General features: G+C 49.5%; 1 protein-coding gene across 2 annotated transcripts in view; it reads right to left on the bottom strand.

The window, feature by feature from the left end:
• Window positions 1-647: 647 nt before the first annotated feature.
• PLD1 (phospholipase D1) overlaps window positions 648-24,006 on the bottom strand; it is a 78,850-nt gene continuing 55,491 nt past the window's right edge. For both annotated transcript variants that reach the window (XM_054166400.1, XM_054166401.1), the window contains 11 exons: window positions 23,801-23,929; window positions 22,771-22,889; window positions 21,999-22,112; window positions 14,507-14,617; window positions 12,762-12,850; window positions 9,186-9,299; window positions 7,755-7,804; window positions 6,436-6,570; window positions 3,657-3,810; window positions 2,890-3,004; window positions 648-1,810 (listed from right to left, as the gene is read on the bottom strand). In XM_054166400.1, the coding sequence (XP_054022375.1) occupies window positions 1,586-1,810; window positions 2,890-3,004; window positions 3,657-3,810; window positions 6,436-6,570; window positions 7,755-7,804; window positions 9,186-9,299; window positions 12,762-12,850; window positions 14,507-14,617; window positions 21,999-22,112; window positions 22,771-22,889; window positions 23,801-23,929 (1,355 nt within the window). In that variant the 3' untranslated portion in view covers window positions 648-1,585. The remainder of the gene's footprint in view (window positions 1,811-2,889; window positions 3,005-3,656; window positions 3,811-6,435; window positions 6,571-7,754; window positions 7,805-9,185; window positions 9,300-12,761; window positions 12,851-14,506; window positions 14,618-21,998; window positions 22,113-22,770; window positions 22,890-23,800; window positions 23,930-24,006) is intronic.

The following is a 24,006-nucleotide window of genomic DNA, read 5'->3' as shown; positions in this document are numbered from 1 at the left end:
AGGAACCAGTGTAATTCTTTTACAGTTAAAAACAAGTAAGACTGTTGGAAGAGCCGGGAAAGGGAAAAATGTTGCTCATGAACTGAAGTCAGTATCAGTTCATGTGGTCCTTCGAGTAGGGAGAGCTGGGTACAGGGTTAAACCCAACTAAGGAAGGGATGCCCCTGGAGGCAAGCGGCATCAGAGGAGCTCAGCCTCCAGGTCCAGCTCTAGTTCTGCATTTCTAATGGTCAGGTCTCTTAGTGTTCAACACAACACTGCAGACTGCTGGTGAGCCTGTCTCCTGGGACTTCAGTTGGAGCTAGACATGAAAGCAGAAGACATGGCTCACAGCAGTATGGAGGATGGAGTGAAGACTCAGGACGGCACCTATCATGTGAGGTCCTGACCCAGGAGTGGCAGCGTTCTGCCCAGGGATGCTGAAAAGAACTGCTGCTTGGCTGCACAGCCAGACACCAAATACCTTTGGAAAGTGACTTGCAGAAAAGGAAAACAGAACCGAGCATTCAGAGTCTCACCTGTGCTTGGGAAGACATGTCCTGCATGACTCAGCTCAAGACTGTGGCTGGTCTAATACCAAAGCACCCCAAAGAGAAGGCTTTGAGAGCTGCTCCCCCCTCCCCCCTCCCCCACCCCCCCATCTTGCATTCACCCCACCTACAAAGCAATACATCAGCTCAGTTTGAGAATGGCATCAGCTCCCTTTTAAATAGGGAGGAAAGAGATGGAAAGCAAAGTGCCTAGTAACTGCAGTGGAAATGCATGAACAGAGGACCTAGAAGACAGAGCTTGGTTTGGCCTATGCTGCATTTCAGGTTTGTCCTTGTGTGTCTCCAAAGGCCAACAAACTCTTGTGATTTCCAGCACCTCCAGCTCCATTGAGGTTGCCCTTTGCCAAGACTTTGGCATCACCATGCTGCATGAGGACTGCTGATTGCTCTAGCTGGGGTAGAAACAGGGGTTTCCCCCTCCCCAGAGGGCAGAAGCAACTGAAATGTTGATTCTGATACAAGATTGTTAGTCATCTTCCCTTCAAGAAGTGAAACACCTGCACTTGGCAAGCTGTAGGACTACTCAAGGCAGCACCAAGCAGCACTTCCTGGCAGCGCCAGAGCTCTAATGGTGTACAATGAGCTGAGATGGGAGGACTTGGGCAAACCAAGACATGGATACCTGAAAGCCTTAGAAGCACATGCAGCCCACGACTCCTGAGCAGCCACAGCAGGGTCACAGTACGTATGCAGCCACAACGTACAGCTGGCAGTAGTAACAACATCAACTGGTGTTTGTTCCTGTCCTGGAAAGTGGTCTGCATCCTTTAGGTGCTCAGAACGTGTCTCAAGAAGTAACTCCCCGAGAGATTAAACTTCCCATTTGCCAAAATTTCCAAGTCTTTCTGCTCCTTTCCTTTGCCAGTGTTGTTTTGCTTCAAGGTCCTTCACCAAGACCCCTGGGAAAGGCACAGTAGCTTGGTGGAGACCTCCTTCACCTCCCTCAGCAATAAGAAACGTCCTGCAATCCCATATGGTTCGTCAGCTTGTCTCTGGGGAAGTAGACTTTAAAACATATAGCAGTTTGCACCTTCTTAAGTCCAAACCTCCATGGGTACCATGGACTCCTTTGTTCCAACGGAGGGAAGCAAGTACTCCTCCTCCAGGAAACGAAAGGGGAATTGTACTAAAAAGCCACGAATCTTTTTCAGTTCCTCTGCTGCTTTCGCAGGATCATCGTTTGCGAGCTTGGGCTTGTTGATGAAATCTCTCAGCTGGGTTAAGTTATTCACCTGGTCACTGGGAAGGCAGCGAAACACCTGATCAAAACAGAAAGAAGTGACAGGTCAGCCTGGGGCAGGGACCGCAGCAGGGACTTCCAGAGAAAGACCAAAACTCCCTAGGGTGGGAGTGACTTAACTAGCATCCTGGAGAATGGGGAGGGGAGAGGTATGTGTGTAGATCTCAAGTAGCTCCCTGTCCCTCTTGAACTGAGCTGTGGCCAGTTTTGGGCTCCCCAGTTCAAGAGTGACAGGGATCTACTGGAGACAGTCCAGTAGAGGGCTATGGGCATGATGAAGGGACTGGAGCACTGCCTGATGAGGAGAGGCTGAGTACCCTGGGGCTGTTTAGCCTGGAGAAGACTGAGAGGGGATTTAATCAATGTTTATAAATATCTGAGGGCTGAGTGTCAAGAGGCAGGGGGCAGGCTCTGCTCATTTGCACCCTGTGATAGGACAAGGAGCAATGGATATAAACTACAGCACAGGAGGTTCCACCTCAATGTGAGGAGGAACTTCTTCACTGTGAGGGTCACAGAGTACTAGAACAGGCTGCCCTGAGAGGTTGTGGGGTCTTCTTCTCTGGAGACTTTCAAGACCCAGCTGGATGTGTTCCTGTGTGACCTGTGCTGGATTCTATGGTCCTGCTCTGGCAGAGGGGTTAGACTTGATGATCTCCTGATGTCCCATCCAACCCCTAGCACCCTGTGAGCCTGTGTATCCGTGATACAGCTGGAGTGGGCAGAGGGGAAGCCCCAGGGCCTTTTCTGATCACTGTAAAAGCTCATTTAAAAAAAATCAGAAGTGAAATTGGCTTCTACTCCAGTTACACTGTGGTCAACTAGAAGTAGTCAACACACCACAGCCATCCACTGGAGCTCCAGCTGACACAAATAGAAGGAAAAATCAGAACACCTGTCACACCTTGAGGAGGCACAGACTCAGAGGATTTTTTCACAGCTCTTGCATCCAACTCTACTTGTGCCATCAAAGCATCTCTGAAGGTCCAACCCTAGTGGCTGTATCTGGTGCTCTCACCTGCCTTGTGCTGCCTCTCTTGTTGGCACCTGCCAGCACCACACAGGAAGGAGGAAGGGGAAGGGCAGCACATTTCTCACCTTGTCAAAGATGGTGGCATTGCGAGCTGCTGTGGAAATCCACACCTCCTTGAAGAATTTGTCACAGACAGGGTCCTGGTGTTCTGGATTGAGATCAGGCCCACCAAGGACAACCCTGAGAAGACAATGGGATTAATAGTCATGGAGACTGAAGCACGAGATGCTCCCTCTCTTGAGAAATACCAGAAGGAGGAAAGTTTCCTTGGGACTTGCAAAATCCTGTGTGCACCCCATGCCCTCCCGCTCCCATCCCCTGCAGTAGTTTGTCAGCATCCTTAATGCTGCTGGATTTTCTCCTTTTATTCTGTGCAGTAAATGTCCAGATGGTGGGAGGGGGAAAAGGCCAAGAAAATAAAGCGGTCACAATGAAAACAAAGGCCATGTTGTGGGCCAGAAGGCTGCTCTGAGCAAAGAAATTCCCATTAGAAAGGGACATCACCACCCAAAATTGAGAGAAGTGTGAAAACAGGCTCTGGAGGCCAAACATCCTTGTCTTGTTTATGAGCTCTTCCAGAGAAATTCTGGGGTGAGATGATTTGTAAGCAAAACTGCTAGGCTGAGGACAGGAGTGGTGTGAGAAAGGCCAACACCGGCAGCACGGCAGCGCAGCTCTGGGCTAAATCCAGGCCAGGGCGATGTGAAACCTGAGCAGGCAGCAGCAGGAGCAGCACCGTGGGTCTGAAAGGCTGTGGGCAGGCAGACCTCACCAAGCCCTGCCCCGTGGCCGCCCAGGCTGAGGCAGCCCCGCGCAGCCCCGCACAGCCCACCTGAAGCAGCGCAGCCGGAGGGACAGGGCAAACTTCCCGGCGCTGTACTCCTCGCCGTCCATCAGGGAGCGCACGGTCTCGGTGTCCTGCACAATGACGGCGATCTCGCTGTCCCTCTTCCCCAGCATGCTGCGGTCGTTGATGTTGGCAGAGCCTGCCCAGGGGCGAAAAGCACCAGCAATGCACCGCCGCTGTGAGAGAGGCTCCTGCATGCCCTCCATCACCACCCACCAGCCCCTCCCTGGGGCTCTCCACGTTCTGTAGCTCAACGGGGGACCATCTACGGCTTCACTAGGTAAAACCTCAACAAGAGATGGAAACACAGAGCCCAGAGCCAGGGGATGAGAAAAAGAACCAAAATCCCACCCTGATTTTTGCAGGCTTCAAAAGCTCCAGGCTTGAAAGAAGGTTCAAATCATAGCCAAACCCAGGGCAGCACTTTCAGAACTTCACTCTCTCTGTAACTTCCCAGATGCTTTTGCTGAAGGATGCCAGAGCTTTCCAAGGTCCCAACTGTGTTTGGTTGGGGTACCGAGTGATGGATGCAGGTTGGGATTCATGGGCAAATCTGCTCTTATCCTTAGTAAAGAGGGGCAGCTTTTCATTTGCATTTGGGAGTTTCTTCAGGAGGGAGATCTAGGAAGAACGCCACCTCCTTGATGTAGTAACCAACACGCTGAACCTCTGGTCCTGCTAGGACCACACTTTTGTCCTCAGACACAGGAGCTCAGGCACCATCCCTGCTAACACAGCAAAGCAGCACGTGACCCCAGGGCTCTGAGGGACATTCCAGCCACAGGAGATGTTCCTTCTCTGCTCCTTGACCTGCACTTGCTGCAGCACTACCACATGGTGTGTAAAAACCCAAACCCCAGAAAGGAGAGGGGTACTTCCTGGAGGGGTGCAGAAGGGGTGCCTGGGAAATAACCACTTCAGACCCCAACAGGAGAAGGTTCTTTTTGGCTTTTCTACTGCATGGCTTTGGTGAGGGGGATGTGTGCATGATCCTCTCCAAAATGCACTGCCCTTCACACTTAAGGGTCTGGGTGCTGGGCTCATGCAGCAGCTCCAGCCCTGACTTTGCATCACGGTGGGAGCTCCCCAGCCCACATGTGCCACACAGGGTCTAACACCTGCAGTGCTGCTCAAGCCCAGCTGAAGCTTTGTCCCTCAGGCAGGTTTCTCTGTCCCACACAGCTGTCAGAAGGCAAGGGATAGGGACACCACATCTCTTGCTGGCTCTAAGAGAATGGCAAGATGCAGCCAGCAGTAGGAGTCATTAGGTCACGAGCCCACAGAAATGACCAAGCAACAAGGCCAGGTTGGATGGGGCTTTGAGTAATCCAGTCAAGTGAAAGGTGTCCTTGCCCATGGCAGACAGGTTGAAACTAGATGGACTTGAAGGTCACTTTCAATCCAACCCCTTTTTTGTTCCTGAATGAATATCTCCAGAGCCAGCTCTCAGCTCTGTAAGAGATCCCCAGGCACTAGCTACCCATTTAGCCTATCCAGTGACTGAATTAACTAACACCTCCAGAGAAAAAACAAGCTTCTCCGTTCTTCCACCTTCCTCTCACGCATGATGATCCCAGTAATATTTTAGTTCATGCACTGTCTCTCTGTTGGGAGGAAAAGTAATGATGCTGTCTCCCCACCACCTCATCAGGCTGCATAAAATCCCATCCTCAGGTTAACAGATACAGAAAACAAAGGGAGTGGTCTTAGGCCCCTAGGACCATCACACCTGCAACAGCACTGCTCCTACTGTAATGGTAAAAGCCACCTGTGGGCTGTTCTGCATACTGGAGACAGGATCTGACCCCTGAGAGGGTGACAGAGGATCAAACCTAGCCACAGGTCATCCCAGGATCCAGGCAGAACTGCTGCTTCGAAGGAAGGGAGTGTTCTGAGGCTTGCAAAATCTGGCATGAAGTTATTCTTTGGCAGAGTTTCTGCTGCTGATATAACACATCAGAAAGGGCTTCTTTAAAGAAAGAGGCTAAAGCTCTGCTTTTCAGCTGTGCTGCAGAGCTCTGAGCCTGAAGTGACTCCTCTTTGCTTTGCCATCTCATGACAAACACTGCAGAAGAAATGGGTGAAATGCTGCCTATTACTCCTTTTAACATATTTCCCCATTCTAAGGAAACAGAGCTGATAAATGACACATGTTGTCCAAGCCTTCCAAATTTTACAGCACATTCTGTTCTTTAAGGAACAGATGACAAGTCTCACAAGTCTTCCTGCTAGAGCAGAGTTTGATACAAGACAGATGGACACTACTCCCTGCACTGGGATTCTCTTCACTGTTACCCAGAAGATTTGCAACCATTTTAGGAAAACAAATTGAATGACAGCCCTTCAAACCCCCTCCTACCTACACTCCTGGGGAACTGGAGTTTAGGGGTTTGGAGGATTTTTGTTTGATTTTTTTCCTTTCTTGAAACAGTTAAATCATAGAACAGTTAGGGTTGGAAGGGACACCAAGGATCATCCAGTTCCAACTCCCCTGCCATGAGCAGGGACACCTCATACTACGTCAGGTTGCTCAGAGCCACAGCCAGCCTGGCCTTAAAAACCCTCCAGGAATGAGGCTTCTACCACCTCCCTGGGCAACTTGTGTCTCACCACCCTCATGGTGAAAAATATTTCACAAGAAAGAAAATCACAGAGTAAAAAGGCACCTGGCACCAACAACCATGCACCAAGTACAGGGCAGGGAAGCAAAGGGGCGAGCGCAGAGCTGAGCGGTCCAAACCCCTCCCGCAAGCCCCCTGCTCACCGATGATAACTGTGTTGTCATCAGCAATAAGCAGTTTGCTGTGCACATAGATGAGCTCTGTGACTAGTTTTCCTTCCAACTCTGCATATGTTCGAAGTCCACAGAATGAGATGTAGTTTATCCACTTATCTCCAACTGAAAATTAACAGAGAACAAAACCGATGGCGTGAGGGAGATGGGAGAGAGAAGAGAGAGAGAAGAGCCTCTTTGTGTAAGCCCCCCTGTGAGGAACAGTTCACTTTTGATGTGTTTTTTTGCTTAAATAGACAGATAATGGAATGATCTTCTTCAAAAATAGACTTTAAAAGCTGCCTGGGTGCTTTCTGTGCTGCTGTGATCTGTTGCCTGCTCAGATACTCCCACTCTGGTGGGAAATGACCCCAATCTCTCCTTGCACAGCGTAAGAGTGCTCATAATGCATCCAAACATCTTAGAAAGCAACTGGACTGAGGGACTGTTCTTCTGCAGATGCTGCAGAAAGAGGGCTGGAAGCAGGTGTTCTGTCCATGCACAGCACAGAAAACACGTCCTCATGTACTTGTCTGCAGTTCAGATTTACACAGAGACCTAGAATGAATGAGTCATTATGCATCCCCCTAGTAGCTGTGATACGTGGGTCTTGATGGTGCTCCCGCTGCCAGCGGAACAAATTCAAGCAGGCACCTTCATGCTGAGGAAGCAGCTCAGAAACAGTGTTCTGCTTCGGCAGGTTTTTCCTCTCCATGCTCAACAACGGCCAGAAACAAATCCAGGGTGGGATTCATGGGGGAGGCTGAGGGCTTGCTGCTCCCAGCAGTGTGACCCTGGTCAGGCCAGTTTCCAAATAACACAATCCTGAGCAGCTGCAACCATGCTGTGCTCCTCCCTGGGGTCCTCCCCTCCTCCAGATTTGGGTTGCATCCAAGTGCAAAGTCCAACACCCGGCCGCAGCTTGTGTGACCTGACAAACCTTGCCACAGGATAATGGCAGGAGGAGCAGGAGGCCTCATAAATCTGTAGCACACATTGTTGTGAGATGCCCCAGTCCACACCTGAACTCCAATAAGAATCTGGAATAATCTGATTCACAGTATCACAGTGTATTAGAAGTTGGAAGGGACCTCAAGAAATCATTGTGTCCAACCCTCCTGCAGGATCACTTAGGGTAGTCTGCACAGGAAGCATCCAGGTGGGTTTGGAAAGTCTCCAGAGAAGGAGACCCTACAACCTCACTGGGCAGCCTGCTCCAGTGCTCTGCCACCCAATTCATGTTAGACATGAGCCCATCAAACTGCAGCATCCCCACACTGTGCAACAGAGGACAGGAACAAAGCTCTTACCCTCATTCTTTAGCTGGCCCAAGATTGAGTTTTCTCCTCGGCACATGGTCCTGGAAAGAAGGTAGGCAGCCATCAGCACCAGCACAACTCAAAGCAGTGGCATATGCTGAAGCAGGAGCAGGTGGGGTACATTGCAAACACAGATGCCTTTAACCCCCCCCCAAGCAAGCAAGAGAAGCTCCCAGAGCACACATTCTTCCCAAACCACTGATGGTACACAAAGGACTGCTCATTTCCTAGAGGAGCTCCAACCAAGCAGCGCAGGAGCTGGGGAGCCTTTTTGCCTCCTAGAGTACACAGCAATGATGATAAAGATGTTACAAACAGGACTGCTACCGTCTGTTCCACAGCTCTGGACATGAAATCACATCAAGGGGAAAAAAAAAGTATGTCAACATGTGCAAAACACCAGCTCAGGGAGTTTGTGTGATTGTGGCTGGGCTGGAAGAGCCACAGTTGGTATCTCATTCCAGAGGCCCCAACCCACAGGCAATCTCTCAAGAGCTATATGGTTGCCCTTGCAGAAGAAAGCTCAGGCAGAAGGGCCTGGTTAGGGAGATACGCTTCTGTCTTCTGCCCCACTCATCCTTCTGGAAGTGGAGTGGGATGCCTGCAGACCAGCAGACAAGAGACACTCTCACTCCCAAGACAGACTGTGCCTTAGCCCTATAAAATAGCAGCTTTCCAGTCAAATCACTTTGTCTTGGGCCATTTGGCTTCCTCTGCAGCCTGTTCCCAGCATAGGGCTACCTGCCATCACCACATTTCTGTTCTTCCTGTGACAACTGATGGCTTGCAAAGGCCTTCAGAAACATCCTGGAACAGGGGAACCACATTGTGGAAGGCAGTGTTGCTTTCAGGGGGCCAGCGGGTAGAGTCAGGTAAAGTATTGGCCAAAAGGCAGATCTGGAGACAAAGTCCAGGAGCTGAGCAGCGACAACAATGCTGCTGGGAGGAACTACAGTGAATGTCACAGTAAGTGCCTAAAGGAGAGCACAACCATGAAGTGGGAGGGTACAGACCTTCAGGGTAACTCCTGATGGGATGAGCTAAGAGGAAAGTGAATGCACTTGGCAGCATTACACAGCATGCAGGGAGCAGCTGAGGAACTAGGGGGCTTGTATAAGAGATTGGGGGATGCACTGTGCCAGAGCAGAGGCAGGGATTCCACCAGAGAACAGCAGGTTTATCCCATCATACTTCCCCACTTCACCAGCATCACCTCCCCTCCTAAGGCTAGCCAAGAACTGAGCTGAAGCGCCAAGTGACAGCTACAGCCACAGCTTTCCTCCCCTTTTCCAAACCCTGTGTCCTCGCGTGGACAGCCTAGAGAGAGACCATGCCAACGGCAGCTGGAGCCTTGGGCACCACCCACAGCAGCTGGAGGAGGCCAGGGAGGCCTTCTGCTGCAGGTAGGGCTGCCCACAGTACCTGTAGTTGAAGTGCATGATGGCCTGCAGTGCGTTCCCACCGCCCGTCGAAATGTCTCCTTCGAAGCCAGGCAGCAGCGGGATCACCACGTACACTCGGAACCGCTTGTTCTCCCTGCAACCACACAGGGCAGGGCAATGTTGGCCTGCAAACGGTACAGCCTCCTACAAGGTGAGCCCCCTGGAGTTCACTTTCCTTTGCTGATCAACCTGCTTCCCATCCAAGATTGCTACATAAGTTTTTAGGGAAGTGTATTTCCAGTTTCGTGTCACAGAATGGGAAGCACAGAATGAAGCAGGGTGGAAAAGACCTTTGAGGTCATCGAGTGCAACCTATCACCCAACACCATCTAATAACAAAACCATGGCACAGAGTGCCTCATCCAGTCTCTTTTTTAAACACTTCCAGGGATGATGACCACCACCACCTCCCTGGGCAGCCCATTCCAATGGCCAATCACTCTTTCTGTGAAGAATTTCTTCCTAAGAAAGGAGATCATTGAGTCCAAGCATTAACCCAGCACTGCCAAGTGCTGCTGCAAAAGGGATGTTGCTGGACTTAGTTTGAAGACACATGCTGCTACAAGGCTACACCAACTGCACAACAGACAGCCCTGCAAAGGATCTGATGGACAGGACAACACTGAAGTTCTCTTGGTGTCTAGCAAAGTGGAGGGAGAGCTTAATTAACCCCTACCAGGGAGAACAGGACCACCCCAGAGACCTGCCAATGGACTTTAAGAAAAGTCCTGCATGACTAAAGCTACCTCCAGCGCTGCTCCATGCAGCACAGTTCTGCAGTGAGTGCTCAGGCCTTCAGGAGAAGGAATAATGTAGTCTCAGCAGACAATAAAAGAAGCTAAAGGAACACCTTTTGGCTGATGTTCAAGGGGAAGGTAACTATTTTGCAGGTTGTGTCTGCCACTGTGAAAGTTGGTTGGAGCACCAGCCCAACCTAGTCACACTGATACTGGTGCAGACGGGTGAGCATGCCTGCCTGGCAGAGCACAGCAAAGGTTACAGAGCTATCACAGCCCACAAGCCCAAAACCTAACCTGATGTTCCCACTACATCCTGGCTTTCAGAAGTCAGAAATATCACAAAAGGTGGGAAAAGCTCAGGGCACAAGCAAAACATTGCTTGTGCAGGGAAGGCAAGTATTTCACCGACACATCACAACCCACCAAAACTCAGTTCCATTGTTGCCCTAAATAAACTCTGCCCTGAACCCTGATCACACTCAGAACAAAAGCTACAAGTGTGGCACCACTCGAGGGTTTTCTTAAAGCCCACTTTTGGTTTTTCTTTGCTGAGAAAAGCCAGGTGCATCTCTTCTGCCAGCGCTTTCCAGGCTCCCCTGGACATGGGCAATCCCTTGCCCTGTGGCCAGCAGGAGGAGGAAGATGCTCCGTTGAAGGCTGCTGCCACTAGATGGCAAACGCAGTTTAATCAGAACAAAACCATTTCAGGAGCTGAAGATGAGCTAAACTAAAGCACAGCTCCTCACTGTCTTCTTCCCATCACAGAGGAGACCCCAGTGCTGCACAATTCCTGGGTCCTAAATTCACAGGCACAGGAACAGCTTGAATAAAAACTGCAGTCCGTGCTTTAGTTTCAACCAGTGCTTCCTTGTAGCTGTTGCTATGCACTGTAAACTAGCTTTAGTTTGTCAGCAGGCCTTAGAAACAGTTAATGAGGTCTTACCCATATATGCCAAGAGCCTTTCTATCACAAAACAGATCTACCAACAAAAGCAGCTTGTTTGTCTAAGCCCAGTGTTTATTCAACTAAGTTAGAGAGCCACCCATGGAAAAAAAAGAGAGGAAACCATGAAAAGAACATTGTTAGTGACATCAGTAGAAAATATTTAGTCTAGAAGAGTGAGAAGTGTACAAACTTAACTAAAGACCTTTATTTACAGTTAAACATCTGCCTGTCACCTAGGCTGTATTCCCAGGGCAGTTTGGAACACAAGCCTTTGATACAAACCATTTTGGCCTGACCTTTCTTTTAATCTTAGGCAATGCCAAACACTCTGGAGCATGGAGAATTTGAATCTTCTATTCAGTGAGGAATCAGCCACAATAAGCTGGCACAAGACTAGCATAAAATTGGAGTAATACAGAAGTGAGCATCACATCTGAATATGGGTCACTGAAGAATTTATGTCAACTCCCTGCCAGGCTAGACTTCTTGGTGTCTGGGCAGAAACAGTTACATAAACTTTATATAACAGGAAAATCTTAGCAAATTCTCCAGGTCATCTGCTAAGAGCACAGAAGCAATGCAAAAGGACTATGGCACTCAGCTCCCAAAAGCAGGAAAGACAATACAGAGTGGCTTTCCAGCACAGAGATGCCACGTCTGGCTGCCTGTGAGCCTCAAAGTTGCTTTACAAACAGCAGCAACACCATTTCCAGCAGCACTGGAACTAGTCCTCATTTACCCCAGGTGAGAAAATCCACACCATCTCTTTTATCCTTAGCTAATTTCAATTATTTAGGCTATGTGTCACAGGCTTGTGGACATCTGCACAGCAGATAGCACCCATGTCCTCCCAGTCTGAATAGTGCTTCTCCTTCCACAGTGCTTCAGAACAAAGCCTTTCTCATGGAATCTTGTGTAGCCTGGCGGGTACTGCCTGTGCCCCAGTGTCTGTCTGTCTTGAGTTCATTGCCTTTACCCAGATGGGAATTTCTAAGCTCAGGGGCTAAGGGGAGAGAAATTCCTATGACCTCTGGGAAAGCAGCCCCTGAATAGCTCTGGACAGCTACTGTGTGGAAAAGATAGGTCATGGCAAGAAGCTTCTCCATGTGTGGTGGAAAAAGCTCACAAGAGATGAAAGGACAAAGTTTAGAAAGTTTGCTATACATCAGTCCAGCAAGATCAGGAATACAATTTGAGTCTATGCCATACACATGTGTTATAGAAAGAGAGACTCCAGGGGAGCAACCTTAAGCAAGGCTGTTTAGGATCAAAGTAAAGGCAAGCCAGTACCTGTAGTACTAACCTTAAAGTGGGGTTAAGGCATGCTGAAGTAAAAGGAGTGTCTAAACCATGACTGGATTAGATCCATCAAGAAACCAACAATGGTCTCCTTGCAATGGCTGTAGGCTGTAAATACCCTCCAGCACTCAACAGAAGAAGTTCAAACAGTAGCTGAACCCTGCAGTCAATCCTCAATATCTGTTTGCTTCCCCTACTTGAAGCCAATCCTCTCTATAGATAATTTAAACCACAGATCCTGGTTCAACCTCCTCGCCCATTAACTTGCCTGACCACACAGTTCAAGGCTGCCTGGCTATGGAGCAGAGGTGCCCCTGAGCTAGAACATCAAGGACTTGCTTTTAAGCAAGTTCCATAGTTAAAAATACATTTGCATCAGGGTTAAGTCCAGAAAAAATCACTTTCTGGCTGCTAAGAAACCACTAAAGAGTCTCACTGCTGCAGACGTCTGACCGCCTGGCTGTGCACTGGAAAAAGCTATTGCACAGCTGTGGCCATTAAGATATTATCTTACACCACAGCACACAGATGCACCTGGAAGACTTTCATTGCCTTTTTAAGAACAGGTTACCTGTGAGCTTTAAGAATCCTCTGAGCAATTGCATCGCCGATCTTGTTCCAGACGACTTTGTCATCAGCGCAGCTAATAAAAAACTGGTTCTGCAGGAAAAGCAAAGCTGCTGTCAGCCACTGCCAGGCCAACCAGAAAACATTTGCAGGGTTTATTTCAGACCAAGAGCAACTAAAGATAGCTGGATTTGTGTCCTGCTTTGAGTTGATACTTTGGGTGTTTTATTATTGAATGATGTGTGCCTGTGCTCGCTTAGGGGACAAAAGTCATTCTTGATTACACACTCCTTAGGAAGGTCACATAAAGAACATCCTATCAAGAGGCTAAAAAACCCCAAACAACCACACACAAACCCACCCCCCCCCCAAACAAACAAACAAAAACACAAAGAAAAGAGAAGAGTAAGAGTCTCAACTGAGCCAGCACTGAGAGCCATAGCACAGGACATTCCTGTAGCTCCAGGCTGTATGGATGCGAGACCAACCTTCCAAGTGGGAGGTTGAAGTATGCACAGGGGACACTGCAAAGCCATGGAAGGGACAGGAAAATTATTGCACAGGCCACAAAAGTTGCTAACAATTTTGCAACAAGGCTCATGAAGGAGGGGTCTGCTTCTGTGGTCAGAAGGCTGTCAGCCTGGAGTCAGTGAAAACAGCCCCAGGAATCCAGGGCAGATTTCGTATTTATCATGACCGTTAAAGGTCATCCAGTCCAACCTCCCTGCAGTGAGCAGGGACAGGTCAGGTTCAACCAGGTCAGGTTGTTCAGAACCCCAGACAACCTGACTGGGGTCGGGTTCCAGGGAGGAGGCATCTACCACCTCTCTAGGCAACCTGGGCCACTGTTTCAACATCCTCAGCATAAAAAAAATGTCTTCTAGCTAGTCTAAATCTCCCTCTTTTAGTTTAAAAACATCATGCCCTGCTCTGTTGCAACAGGCCCTGCTAAAAAGTCTGTCCCCATCTCTCTTACAGGTCCTTTTCAGTACTGAAAGGCAGCTATAGGGTCTCCTTTCCCTGAACAACCCCAACTCTCTCAGCCTTTCTTCACAGGCAAGGTATTCCAGCCCTCTGGACATCATATCCATATGAGGATCCTTTTGAGTCCCTTCCAACCCATATCTAAATGCATTACAAAAACCAATCAGAGCAAACCACAAGAAGGGGAGCTACCCTCTTGAAGGCTGCAAGCCATGCTGTGGTAGTTTCAGGCTGTGCCTAGAAAATTTTCCACAGATCCTGAACAGAAAGTGGTAGAAGGTAAATAAATGACCATTGGATGTAAAAAGGAAAATCATGATAAGCTCTAAATGATCCCATTGGGCAGATATCTACCATATCTCTTTTTGTTTCCTTGCTCTGGCAGATACTACCTTGTGGCTTCAGCTGGCTTTGCTCACCTTGAATGCGCTCTTGTTGTGGTTAAGCAACTAACAGCAACTCTCTGCTCTTTCTCTTGTCCCATGTGGACAGGGGGTTAGGGAAGAGAGCAGGGAAGGGGAAGCTATTAGTAGCCCCCTGGTCTGTCCAGGGGATTTGTTCTGCTGTTTATAAACTGTTACACATATGTAAAGATAGTATATTTTGTACACATTCATGGCATCTCATTTCAGATTATAGTTTTGCTTGTAAATACAGCTCCATTTGCTTTCTAACTGGCAATTACATGTTGGGGGGAATTTTCAACCCACCATCACACATACCCAGAGCATCAGGACCCTCCTGCTTTCCCCCATGGCCACTCACTTCTATGTAGATGTAGTGCTTGCTGTTCTCTATCACACTGACGTAGGCGTTGTGGATGGACTCCTCGTGGTGCTTAATGCCAGCCGACCAGTCAGCAGCAGAACGGATCACCTGGAAAGCCAGAGATGAATTGTTAGGGTTGGAAAGGACCTCAAGGATCATCCAGTTCCAACCCCCCTGCCATGGGCAGGGACACCTCACACTACAGCAGGTTGCTCAGAGCCACATCCAGCCTGGCCTTCAAAACCTCCAGGGATGAGGCTTCCACCACTTCCCTGGGCAACCTGTGCCAGTGTCTCACCACCCTCATGGGGAAGAACTTCCTCCTAATATCTAATCTGAATCTACCCATTTCTGAACACCTTCAGCACTCTCCCGTGCAGGATGACAGCACTGAAATTGAAAGGCAATGCCCCTCCTCAGCACTGCTTGCCTGTCAGGATTTCACCAAAGATGGTGCCACATGCAACACTGAGCAGTCACTCTGCATTGGCAATAAGGAGAAAGGATGCTCAAAAATAGTGCTGATCCTCAGCAGAGGTTTTGGTTAAAACCAGAAGTGCCCTGTCTCCTTGCTGTGTTACTGCCCTCTCCCACCTGAGCAGCTCTAGATGGAAGCAGCACAGAAGCTGTAGTCTTAGAATCATGAAGGTTGGAAAAGACCTCACACATCATCAAGTCCAACCTGTCACCCAACACCTCATGACTAACTAAACCACGGCTTCAAGTGCCGCCTCCAATCCTTTTTTCAACACCTCCAGGGACAGTGACTCCACCACCTCCCTGGGCAGCACATTCCAATGGCCAACAACTCTCTCTGTGAAGAACTTTCTCCTCACCTCCAGCCTAAACTTCCCCTGGCACAGCTTAAGACTGTGTCCTCTTGTTCTGGGGCTGGTTGCCTGGGAGAAAAGACCAATCCCCACCTGGCTACAACCTCCCTTCAGGTAGTTGTAGATGGCAATAAGGTCTCCCCTGAGCCTCCTCTTCTCCAGGCTAAGCAAGCCCAGCTCCCACAGCCTCTCCTCATAGGGCTTGTGCTCGAGACCTCTCCCCAGCCTCGTTGCCCTTCTCTGGACACATTCAAGTGTCTCAATGTCCTTCTTAAACTGAGGGGCCCAGAACCAGACACAGGACTCAAGGTGTGGTCTAACCAGTGCTGCATACATGGCACAATGACTTCCCTGCTCCTGCTGGCCACAGTATTTCTGATGCAGACCAGGATGCCATTGGCCTTCTTGGCCACCAGGGCACACTGCTGGCTCATGTTCAGCTCTTGCTTCAGGTCCTATGCTTTGAGAATAACCTTAGCCTCCAAAGCTTTCAGTGTGCACATCCAGTGGGCGTTCTCCTCTCCAGCAATATCTACAGCCAGTCTCCAGCTGGGGCCATGGCTTTTTCCCCGCAAAGAGGCAGTAGATAATTACAGTCAGTCTGATAATGTAGGCCAGGTCTTTGCCCTGAGCACTGGAGGTCTGTCTTGTGCCAGATCCTTGCACAAGCTGACCAACTTGTGATGATACAACATTTAAAATTCATTGAGGTTCAGCTGCCCACACTTACTTATTAATCTTTACTGGAAATTCACATTTAGAGTAGACACTGTGAGATCCCTGGAGCACATTCTCTGCCTGCCTCCTGCAGTTCTTGTTCAAGAGAGCCAAACCAACATGAGAAACAACCTTGGCTCATGCTCTCAGCCAGGCTGAGCAAGACCCACAGCAGACAGCTTCCCATCCAGGACAGCCAGAGCTGCTGCAGCATCTCACCACTCCTGTGCTCTAAGTCAAGAAGCAACCATGCCAGGCCCCAAGTGACGCTGTCACAGATGGAAATGCAGTTTTCAATCATGAGTTGGTAGGGCATGTGCTTAGGGGAAATAATTACTCATGATCAGCCTCTGCCTTAAAACATTGTCAAGGCAAAACCGTGGAGAAAATAGCCTTAAAATATCCCAGTACTGCACTTGGGGTCACTCACACACAGGACAAGATCCAAATACTGAATCAGAGAATGGAAGGGCTGGAAGGGACTGCCAGAGCTCACTGAGTCCCATCCCCTGCCAAAGCAGGATCACCTAGAGCAGCTCACACAGGAACACGTCCAGATGGGTCTTGAAAGTTTCCAGGGGAGGAGACTCCACCACCTCGCTCAGCAGCCTGCTCCAGGGCTCTGCCACCCTCACAGTAAAGAAGTTTTTCCTCATCTTGAAGTGGAACTTCTTGTGTTCCAGCTTGTGTCTGCTGACCCTCATCCTGTCACAGGGCACCACTGAAAGCAAACTGTCCCCTCCTTCTTGACATCCACCCTTCAGATACTTGCAAACATTAATAAGATCTCCTCTCAGTTTGCTCTCCTCCAGACTAAACAGCCCCAGGTCTCTCAGCCTTTTCTCACAAGACAGATGTTCCAGTCCCTTAATCATCCTTCCCCTGGACTCTCTCTAGTTTATCCCTGTCCTTGTTGACCTGGGGAGCCCAGAATTGGACACAACACTCCAGATGTGGCCTCAGAAAGGCAGAATACAGGGGAAGGATAACCTCCCTTGACCTGCTGGCCACACTCTTCGTAATGCACCCCAAGATACCATCAGCCATCCCGGTCACAAGGGCACATTGCTGTCCTATTGATAACTTATCCACTAGGACTCCAAGGTCCTTCTCCATGGAGCTGTTTTCCAGGTCAGTTCCTAATCTGCACTAGTGCATGGTGCTGGTCCCCTCCAGGTGTAGGATCTGTGGAACATGTTTGCCAGTACATGAAAAATCCTGATCTATTTTCAGGCTCAAAAACATTTTTCCTTGGAAATTCCTCACATGGATTTCTTCTAATTCTCTGTGTCCAGCTTCTGCTTTGCTCCATGTTGCACTCCCTGCTCCCTGACATCCCCAACACTCTGACCCTGAGCTCTGCTATCACATTATCAACATTCACCACCAAAGTAGGCTGCCAGCTGGGGCATGGCTAAGGACTTAAGAGGGCTAATTCATTACCAGTAGCATACCAATAGATTGGGATTTGGCCCTTCAGTGCAGGTGCTGCATGTCTAAATCACAGAATCATCACAAAATCATGGAATGGTTGAAAGGGACCTTAAAGATCACCTAGTTTCAACTCCCCTAATGGGCAGGGCCAGCTTCCACTAGACCATGTTACTCAAAACCCTGACCAAACCAATCCTTTCATGTCCAGCAGAGGCTATGCAGAGGATGAGGGCACTGGGGAATCTCTCTGATGAGGAAAAGCTGAGAGACCTGGGGCTGTTTAGCCTAGAGAAGAACAGACTGCAAGGGGACTTAATCTGAAGGGAGTGGGGCAGATGCTTCTCAGTGGTACCCAGCAACAGAAGAATGGGCAAAAGGCACAAAAAAGAACCCAGGAAGTTCCACCTAAACATGAGGAAAAACTTTCCTGTGAAGGTGATGGAGCTCTGGACCAGACTGCTCAGAGAGGTTGCCAAGTCTCCTTCTCTGAAGATACTCAGAACCCACCTGGACTTGATGCTGTGCAGCCTGCTCTGGGTGACCCTGCTTTAGCTGAGGAGCTGGACTAGATCATCTCCAGAAGTCCCTTCCAATCCCCACCATTCTGCAGTTCTGTGAAATGAAGCTGTGGCTGAGGCATGCAAAGACAGAGACACACCATGAAGTTTTCTGCACAGGCCTTCCCTTCTCACTGATGTTTCACCTCACTTGTGGACATCTCGCCTTTTCCATCAAGGTATTAAAGAGAGATGGTTCAACCCAAACATATTTTCCCAGGGAGGAAAGTCCACACACTGCCCAGCACAGCCCCTACCAACCAGAGCTTCTCTAAGCTCCTTCCTCTCCTCCTCAAGCCCCTCAACAGCAGCACTGAGTGCTGGACCAGGCTCATTATCCCTTTATGTTCTTTAACCCATACAACAGTAATAAATGCAATGTTTGCTGTGGGCTGGTGCACAAATCCTGCACAATGCAAGCCCTCATGGAGACTTCAAAGAGGTAAGGGCATTAGCCACTGCCAGAGCTGGATATTGCTTCACCACATCACATTGTTTGCTGCATTGGCTTCGGCTGATAACTGGACTCCAGAATGGAAACAGAGAGTTGGAAAAAACCTGGCAACGTCTTTGGCAGATGGCTACTTGACTCTTGCAAAAATCAATGTGCAATCACACTGCCACTGCAAGCAGGGCCCAGAAGTTCAAAATTAAAGAGGCTGAGAAACCATGTCTAACTAACCCCTTGGAGCTAATGGGCTCCTTTCCCCTACCCCATGAAGCTGACAGGCTCCTTTCCCCCATCCCAGCCTGTACTGCCACATCATTTCCCATGCATGCTGTTTTCTCCCTCCCTTCCCTGGGGGAAAGCCCTGTCAGTGCTTCTCCTGCTGTGTCCATCCCCCTGAAAACGCTTTGCTGCTCTTTTCCTCTCACAAAGGCGAGCAAAACCAGATGGTACAAGGAGGTCAAAACGTGTTGCTGACAGGTCAGTGGCTCGGGCTCGCAGCAGCGCTGCAATCCCCATAGATCCCTTGTGCTCTCCCTTCCTCTGATCTGCCCACAATTGAAGACAGACTTGCAAACAAACTCAGAAACAAGAAAAGCAGCAGCCAGACTTTCTTCAGTAACCCCACAGCCAAGGACAGCCACTAGATGCTGGATTTTACCTCAGGGCAGTAACTTCTGCCTGTGAAGTTCCTGCACAGCACCAAAACGTGGATACCATGGGTTTGGCTGTTGGTCAGCCAAAGGACTCAATGTGAAGAACAATGCCACTCTGGTTGTTCTGAACAAAAATAGCTGGTGAAAGACTTTAGGGTATCTGCTTATTACTGTGCTGGACTGTACCAGTAAAAGGAGGCAGGAGCCCCTGCAATCCTCTGGTCCCAAACCAATATATATGACAGGCAAGGGGTTCATGCGACTGCAGAAAAGAAGCCATGCAGTGACTGATGCACACTGTGGGAGCTCCAGGACAAGGCCACAAGGAGGAAAACGGGTGTGAGACCCAAGCTGCATATCCTACCCTCTCCCCACCTCCTGCAGCAGCCAAATGTGAAACCTGACCTGCCACAGAAACTTAAGGGATGCCCAGGGCACTTGTGTCATGCAGGGATCAATGGAAACCAGGCCAGTGTGAGCATGATGGAGGAGAGAGCCAACATTACATTATGTGCATGCAAAACCACACCCTGGAGCTTGAGCAGATCATCCAGAGAACATAATCCAGCTCCAGGCAGCCTGGGGCCCGTTAACAGTCCACCAGCCTGGGTAGAGAAGCCACCCTTACTGCTTCCACTGTGCTTGGTGCTGCAAACCCCCTCACACTGGGAAGGCTGGTCCAGCTCAGGGCAACAAGTTGTCAGCCTAACACCATGTCACTTTATTTATCTGGCCATCTGCAGGGCTGGGTTACCCTGACAGGTCTCTAACAGCTGCAATCTGACATTAATTAGAAATGAGCAAGGTAGCTTCATATGAATAATTCACAAGCCAAACCTGCTCTTTGTGCTGCTTGTGGCATTGCTGAGAGCAGTGCCTTGTTTCCTGCAACAGTTGTTTGCAATGCTCCAACAACGTCGTGCTGAGGCTGTTTGCAAACAGCTCACCCATCACTCAGCACTGCTGTAGTTCAGCTTCATCCTCCTCTCCCATGGGCTGAGTCAGCAGCACCACAGCACAGACTGAAGGAAAGTCAGACCTGGACTGTGCTCAACTCTGTTTCTGCTTTGAGAACTGCTCCCAGCTCTGCAACTGCCAGAGCTTAACTTTTTGCTACTGCAAAGTCTATGGAGTTGAGGCTCATCCTGCAGTTAGAGCATGCTCTGGGGACACAAGCCCTCTTGCTTCCATGACAGTAAAGCTTCCCCCAAAAAAGCTGGTGTCAGGGACAAAGCTGGGGAGGCATCTACAGCCCCAGGGAAGCATGATGGTGCCTGAAGTGAGACTGTTTCTCAACAAGCTGCAAGCATTGTTTGGAGGCTGATGTAAACCGCCTGACACCCATGACACAAGGTCCCCATCCTCACCATCCCTCACACTGCACGAGGAGGAGCAGACAGTGCCTTGACAAACCACAAACCCAGGGAAATGCAACACTAAGCTTCCCCCAGCGTTGCTGTCATCTGGGTGGACCACTCCTTACAAAGAGCAAAGGCATGCAGTTTTCCTGATTTCAGTTTAATTGCCCTTATTTCAATCATCTTTCACCCAGACACACACACAATGGTTTTGCTGCTTCAGCAGAACTGTTTTGACTTGGTTCTGCAACAAGTCCACGTTCCTGCTGGCTAACAGTAGTACTCAATATAAGCACTCAAGACAGCTAACTGGGTTTTAAATATAGGTATCTTGGCAATTCTGACTGTGAGGATGATTGTCACAAGCGAGACTGTGGGCTGACTGTGCAGAACTGCAGAGGACCCACAGGGCTGAGTGGCTGCATAATAAAATGCAGATGAAGCTTTTAGTGCAGAAAATGACAGTCCTGAAACTCCACTTAATGCTGGGCTCTAGCTGACCATTACACATCTGAGCAAGGCATCAAAGGACTGGTAGGCTGCTCTAAGGTAATGAGATAAATATTCAGTGGGCAAGCTCGAACCATCAAGCCTTCCCAAACACAAACCCCAAGTGTTAGGCATTAGAATCAATAAGGCTGGAAAAGACCTCACACATCATCAAGTCAAACCGATCAACCAAGACCTCATGACTAACTAAACCACGGCTTAAAGTGCCACCTCCAATCCTTTTTTCAACACCTCCAGGGACAGGGACTCCACCACCTCCCTGGGCAGCACATTCCAGTAGCCAACAACTCTTTCTGTGAAGAACTTTCTCCTCACCTCCAGCCTAAACTTCCCCTGGCACAGCTTAAGACTGTGTCCTCTTGTGCTGGCTGCCTGGGAGAAGAGACCAACCCCCTCCTGGCTACAACCTCCTGTCAGGGAGCTGGAGAGAGCAAGAAGGTCTCCCCTGAGCCTCCTCTTCTCCAGGCTAAGCAAGCCCAGCTCCCTCAGCCTCTCCTCACAGGGCTGTGCTCAAGACCTCTCCCCAGCCTCGTTGTCCTTCTCTGGACACGTTCAAGTGTCTCAATGTCCTTCTTAAATTGAGGGGCTCAGAACTGGACACAGGACTCAAGGTGTGGCCTAACCAGTGCTGAGCACAGGGGCAGAATGACTTCCCTGCTCCTGCTGGCCACACTATTTCTGATTAGACAAAGAGCAGCAAAAACCAAACCAGAAAATTATGCAGTTACACAAAGTTGTGGTGTTCCTACAACCTGGGGTACAGCTTGGTCCTCTTACCTCAAAGATGGAAGTCTAAACTAGTGCCACTCAGCAGAGATGCATGATTTTATGGGAACTGAGGATCTGACCACTGGTGCCGAGAGCTAAATTAAGAGTTTTTCATTTTACAGTCTTGAGTGCTGCCAGGCATCAACACTTCCTACTGAAAAGATCCAAACCAAGCTCTCTTGAGAGATGATCAGGAGACATCAACACCCACCTGGACAGTGGCATGGACAGCCTCAGGCACCTGATACTTCAACTCGTTGGCAGTCTGTTGAGATTTTGGCAAGAGGAATGGGTAGGACAGGGATCGGTATTTGGGCTTCATTATCTGCCCAGGGAAGAAACAAACCAAAACAGAACAAGACAATCCTTGAAGAGATTGCAACACAGCAGAAAAACATAAAATTAACCATGTGCCCCAGGAGGGCACGTGGGCAAGGCAAGGAGCTGCATTCATTTCTGTGGCAGTTTAGGCTGGGTGCCTGTCTTCCTCTTTCTCCCCTCTATGCTCCCATGGGAGATGCTTCCCTATCAGGTAAATGGTGAGGGAGTATCTCAGGCCTCTCTGGCCTGTCTAAGCCTAATGCCAGGATAGGAAAAGGGGGGGTGGGGGAGTGGGAGTCTCAGACCTGGCCAGCCTGAGACCAGCCTAGCAGTGGGGTGAGGGAAGAAAGAGCCCTGGGAGTTTTGGGTGTACCCCAGGTGGGGAGAAGGGAAGCACTGGGCTTTAGGGTGTGGTGTAAGGGAACTTTGTATGCTTTGGGATAGGCTCACCACTATGCCTTGGGGGTTTTGTAGAGCATTAATTGCTTTGCTATTTAAACTTTCCATCACTATCCAATCCACATGTGTGAGCATCATTCTTTTGCCCCTCTCAGGGCAATGGAGCATCTGTCCTGTCCTAAACCAGGACAGATTTCCATTCCCCAGCAGCAATGCAGCTAACTTCCAAAGGCATAGCCTAAAACTGCCGCAGCAGCCCTCACCTTGGTGAAGTTCCAGCGCTGGATGAAGTGCCGGGCGACGTCGCGTGCCGCTCTGCCGTGCACCACGGAGGAGATGTCGTGCCAGGGCATCCTTGGCATGGTGTATCTGTCAATGAAGTCTATGAGACAGGAAAGCATGTTCAGATCTCCTCAGGCAGAGGACACAAACTGTGGAGAGGCACAGCATCCCCCTCCTCAAACTGAAGTCACATCATGGCAGATGAATTTAGGTTTACAACTGCCCACAGTCCGAGGCACAGGATCTCAGGACGTTAGGGTTGGAAGGGACCTCTGGAGACCATCGACTCCAACCCCGCCTGCCAGAGCAGGACCAGCATCTGAAAGGGGCCTAGAAGAAAGCTGGGGAGGGACTCCTTACGGTGTCAGGTAATGATAGAACCAGGGGGGAATAGAAAAAAAACTAGAAATGGGTAGATTCAGCTTGGATGTTAGGAAGAAGCTCTTCTCCATGAGGGTGGTGAGACACTGGAACAGGTTGTCCAGGGAGGTGGTGGAAGCCTCATCCCTGGAGGGTTTTAAGGCCAGGCTGGATGTAGCTCTGAGCAACCTGCTGTAGTGTGAGGTGTCCCTGCCCATGGCAGGGGGGTTGGAACTAGACGATCCTTGAGGTCCCTTCCAACCCTAACAATTCTATCACCATAGACTCTAGTGCAGGTCATGTTAAAATGAATGCAATAGCACTATTATAATTAAAGCACATCAGGCTCATAACAGTGCAAGCTCACTTTTGTCCTTTCAACTCATCATTTATATGAAATCTGCACTGCTATTGTGTGGTGTTTACTCCAGACATCCTGATTTCTCCTGTAGTGCTGTAGTCCATGGACTATAAGAGCATAACTGGCCCTGGAACCTCTCAAAGGGAGTTTTGCTGCTTCTTCCTAGCAGCCAAACCAAAACCACCTCATTACCCCTGGCTCAGAAACAGCAGTAATGTGCTTTGAGACTGAATAGCTGTGGAAGTGGGCTTGGGACAATGTCATGGCTTCCAGGGCATGAAAGCACTTACCAGCAAAAGGTTTGTCAAGCTGAACCCAGTCTTTGAAGACAAAGTTGCAATAGTCTTTGCCATGCCAGAACCTGGTTTCCCCATACAGCTCGCCAACGCCTGTCTTCAAGCTGCGGATGGATCCCTTATCTGTCACAGGCAAACAAGGCAACAGAAAACACATCCCAAAGTCACAGGGGTCCATCACACACCACTGGTCAGAGACT

This window comes from Dryobates pubescens, chromosome 13 (assembly GCF_014839835.1).
Source record: "Dryobates pubescens isolate bDryPub1 chromosome 13, bDryPub1.pri, whole genome shotgun sequence".
Taxonomy (NCBI): Eukaryota; Metazoa; Chordata; class Aves; order Piciformes; family Picidae; genus Dryobates; species Dryobates pubescens.
The sequence above is the reverse complement of the archived record's forward strand: the minus strand, read 5'-3'. Positions and strand labels throughout refer to the sequence as shown.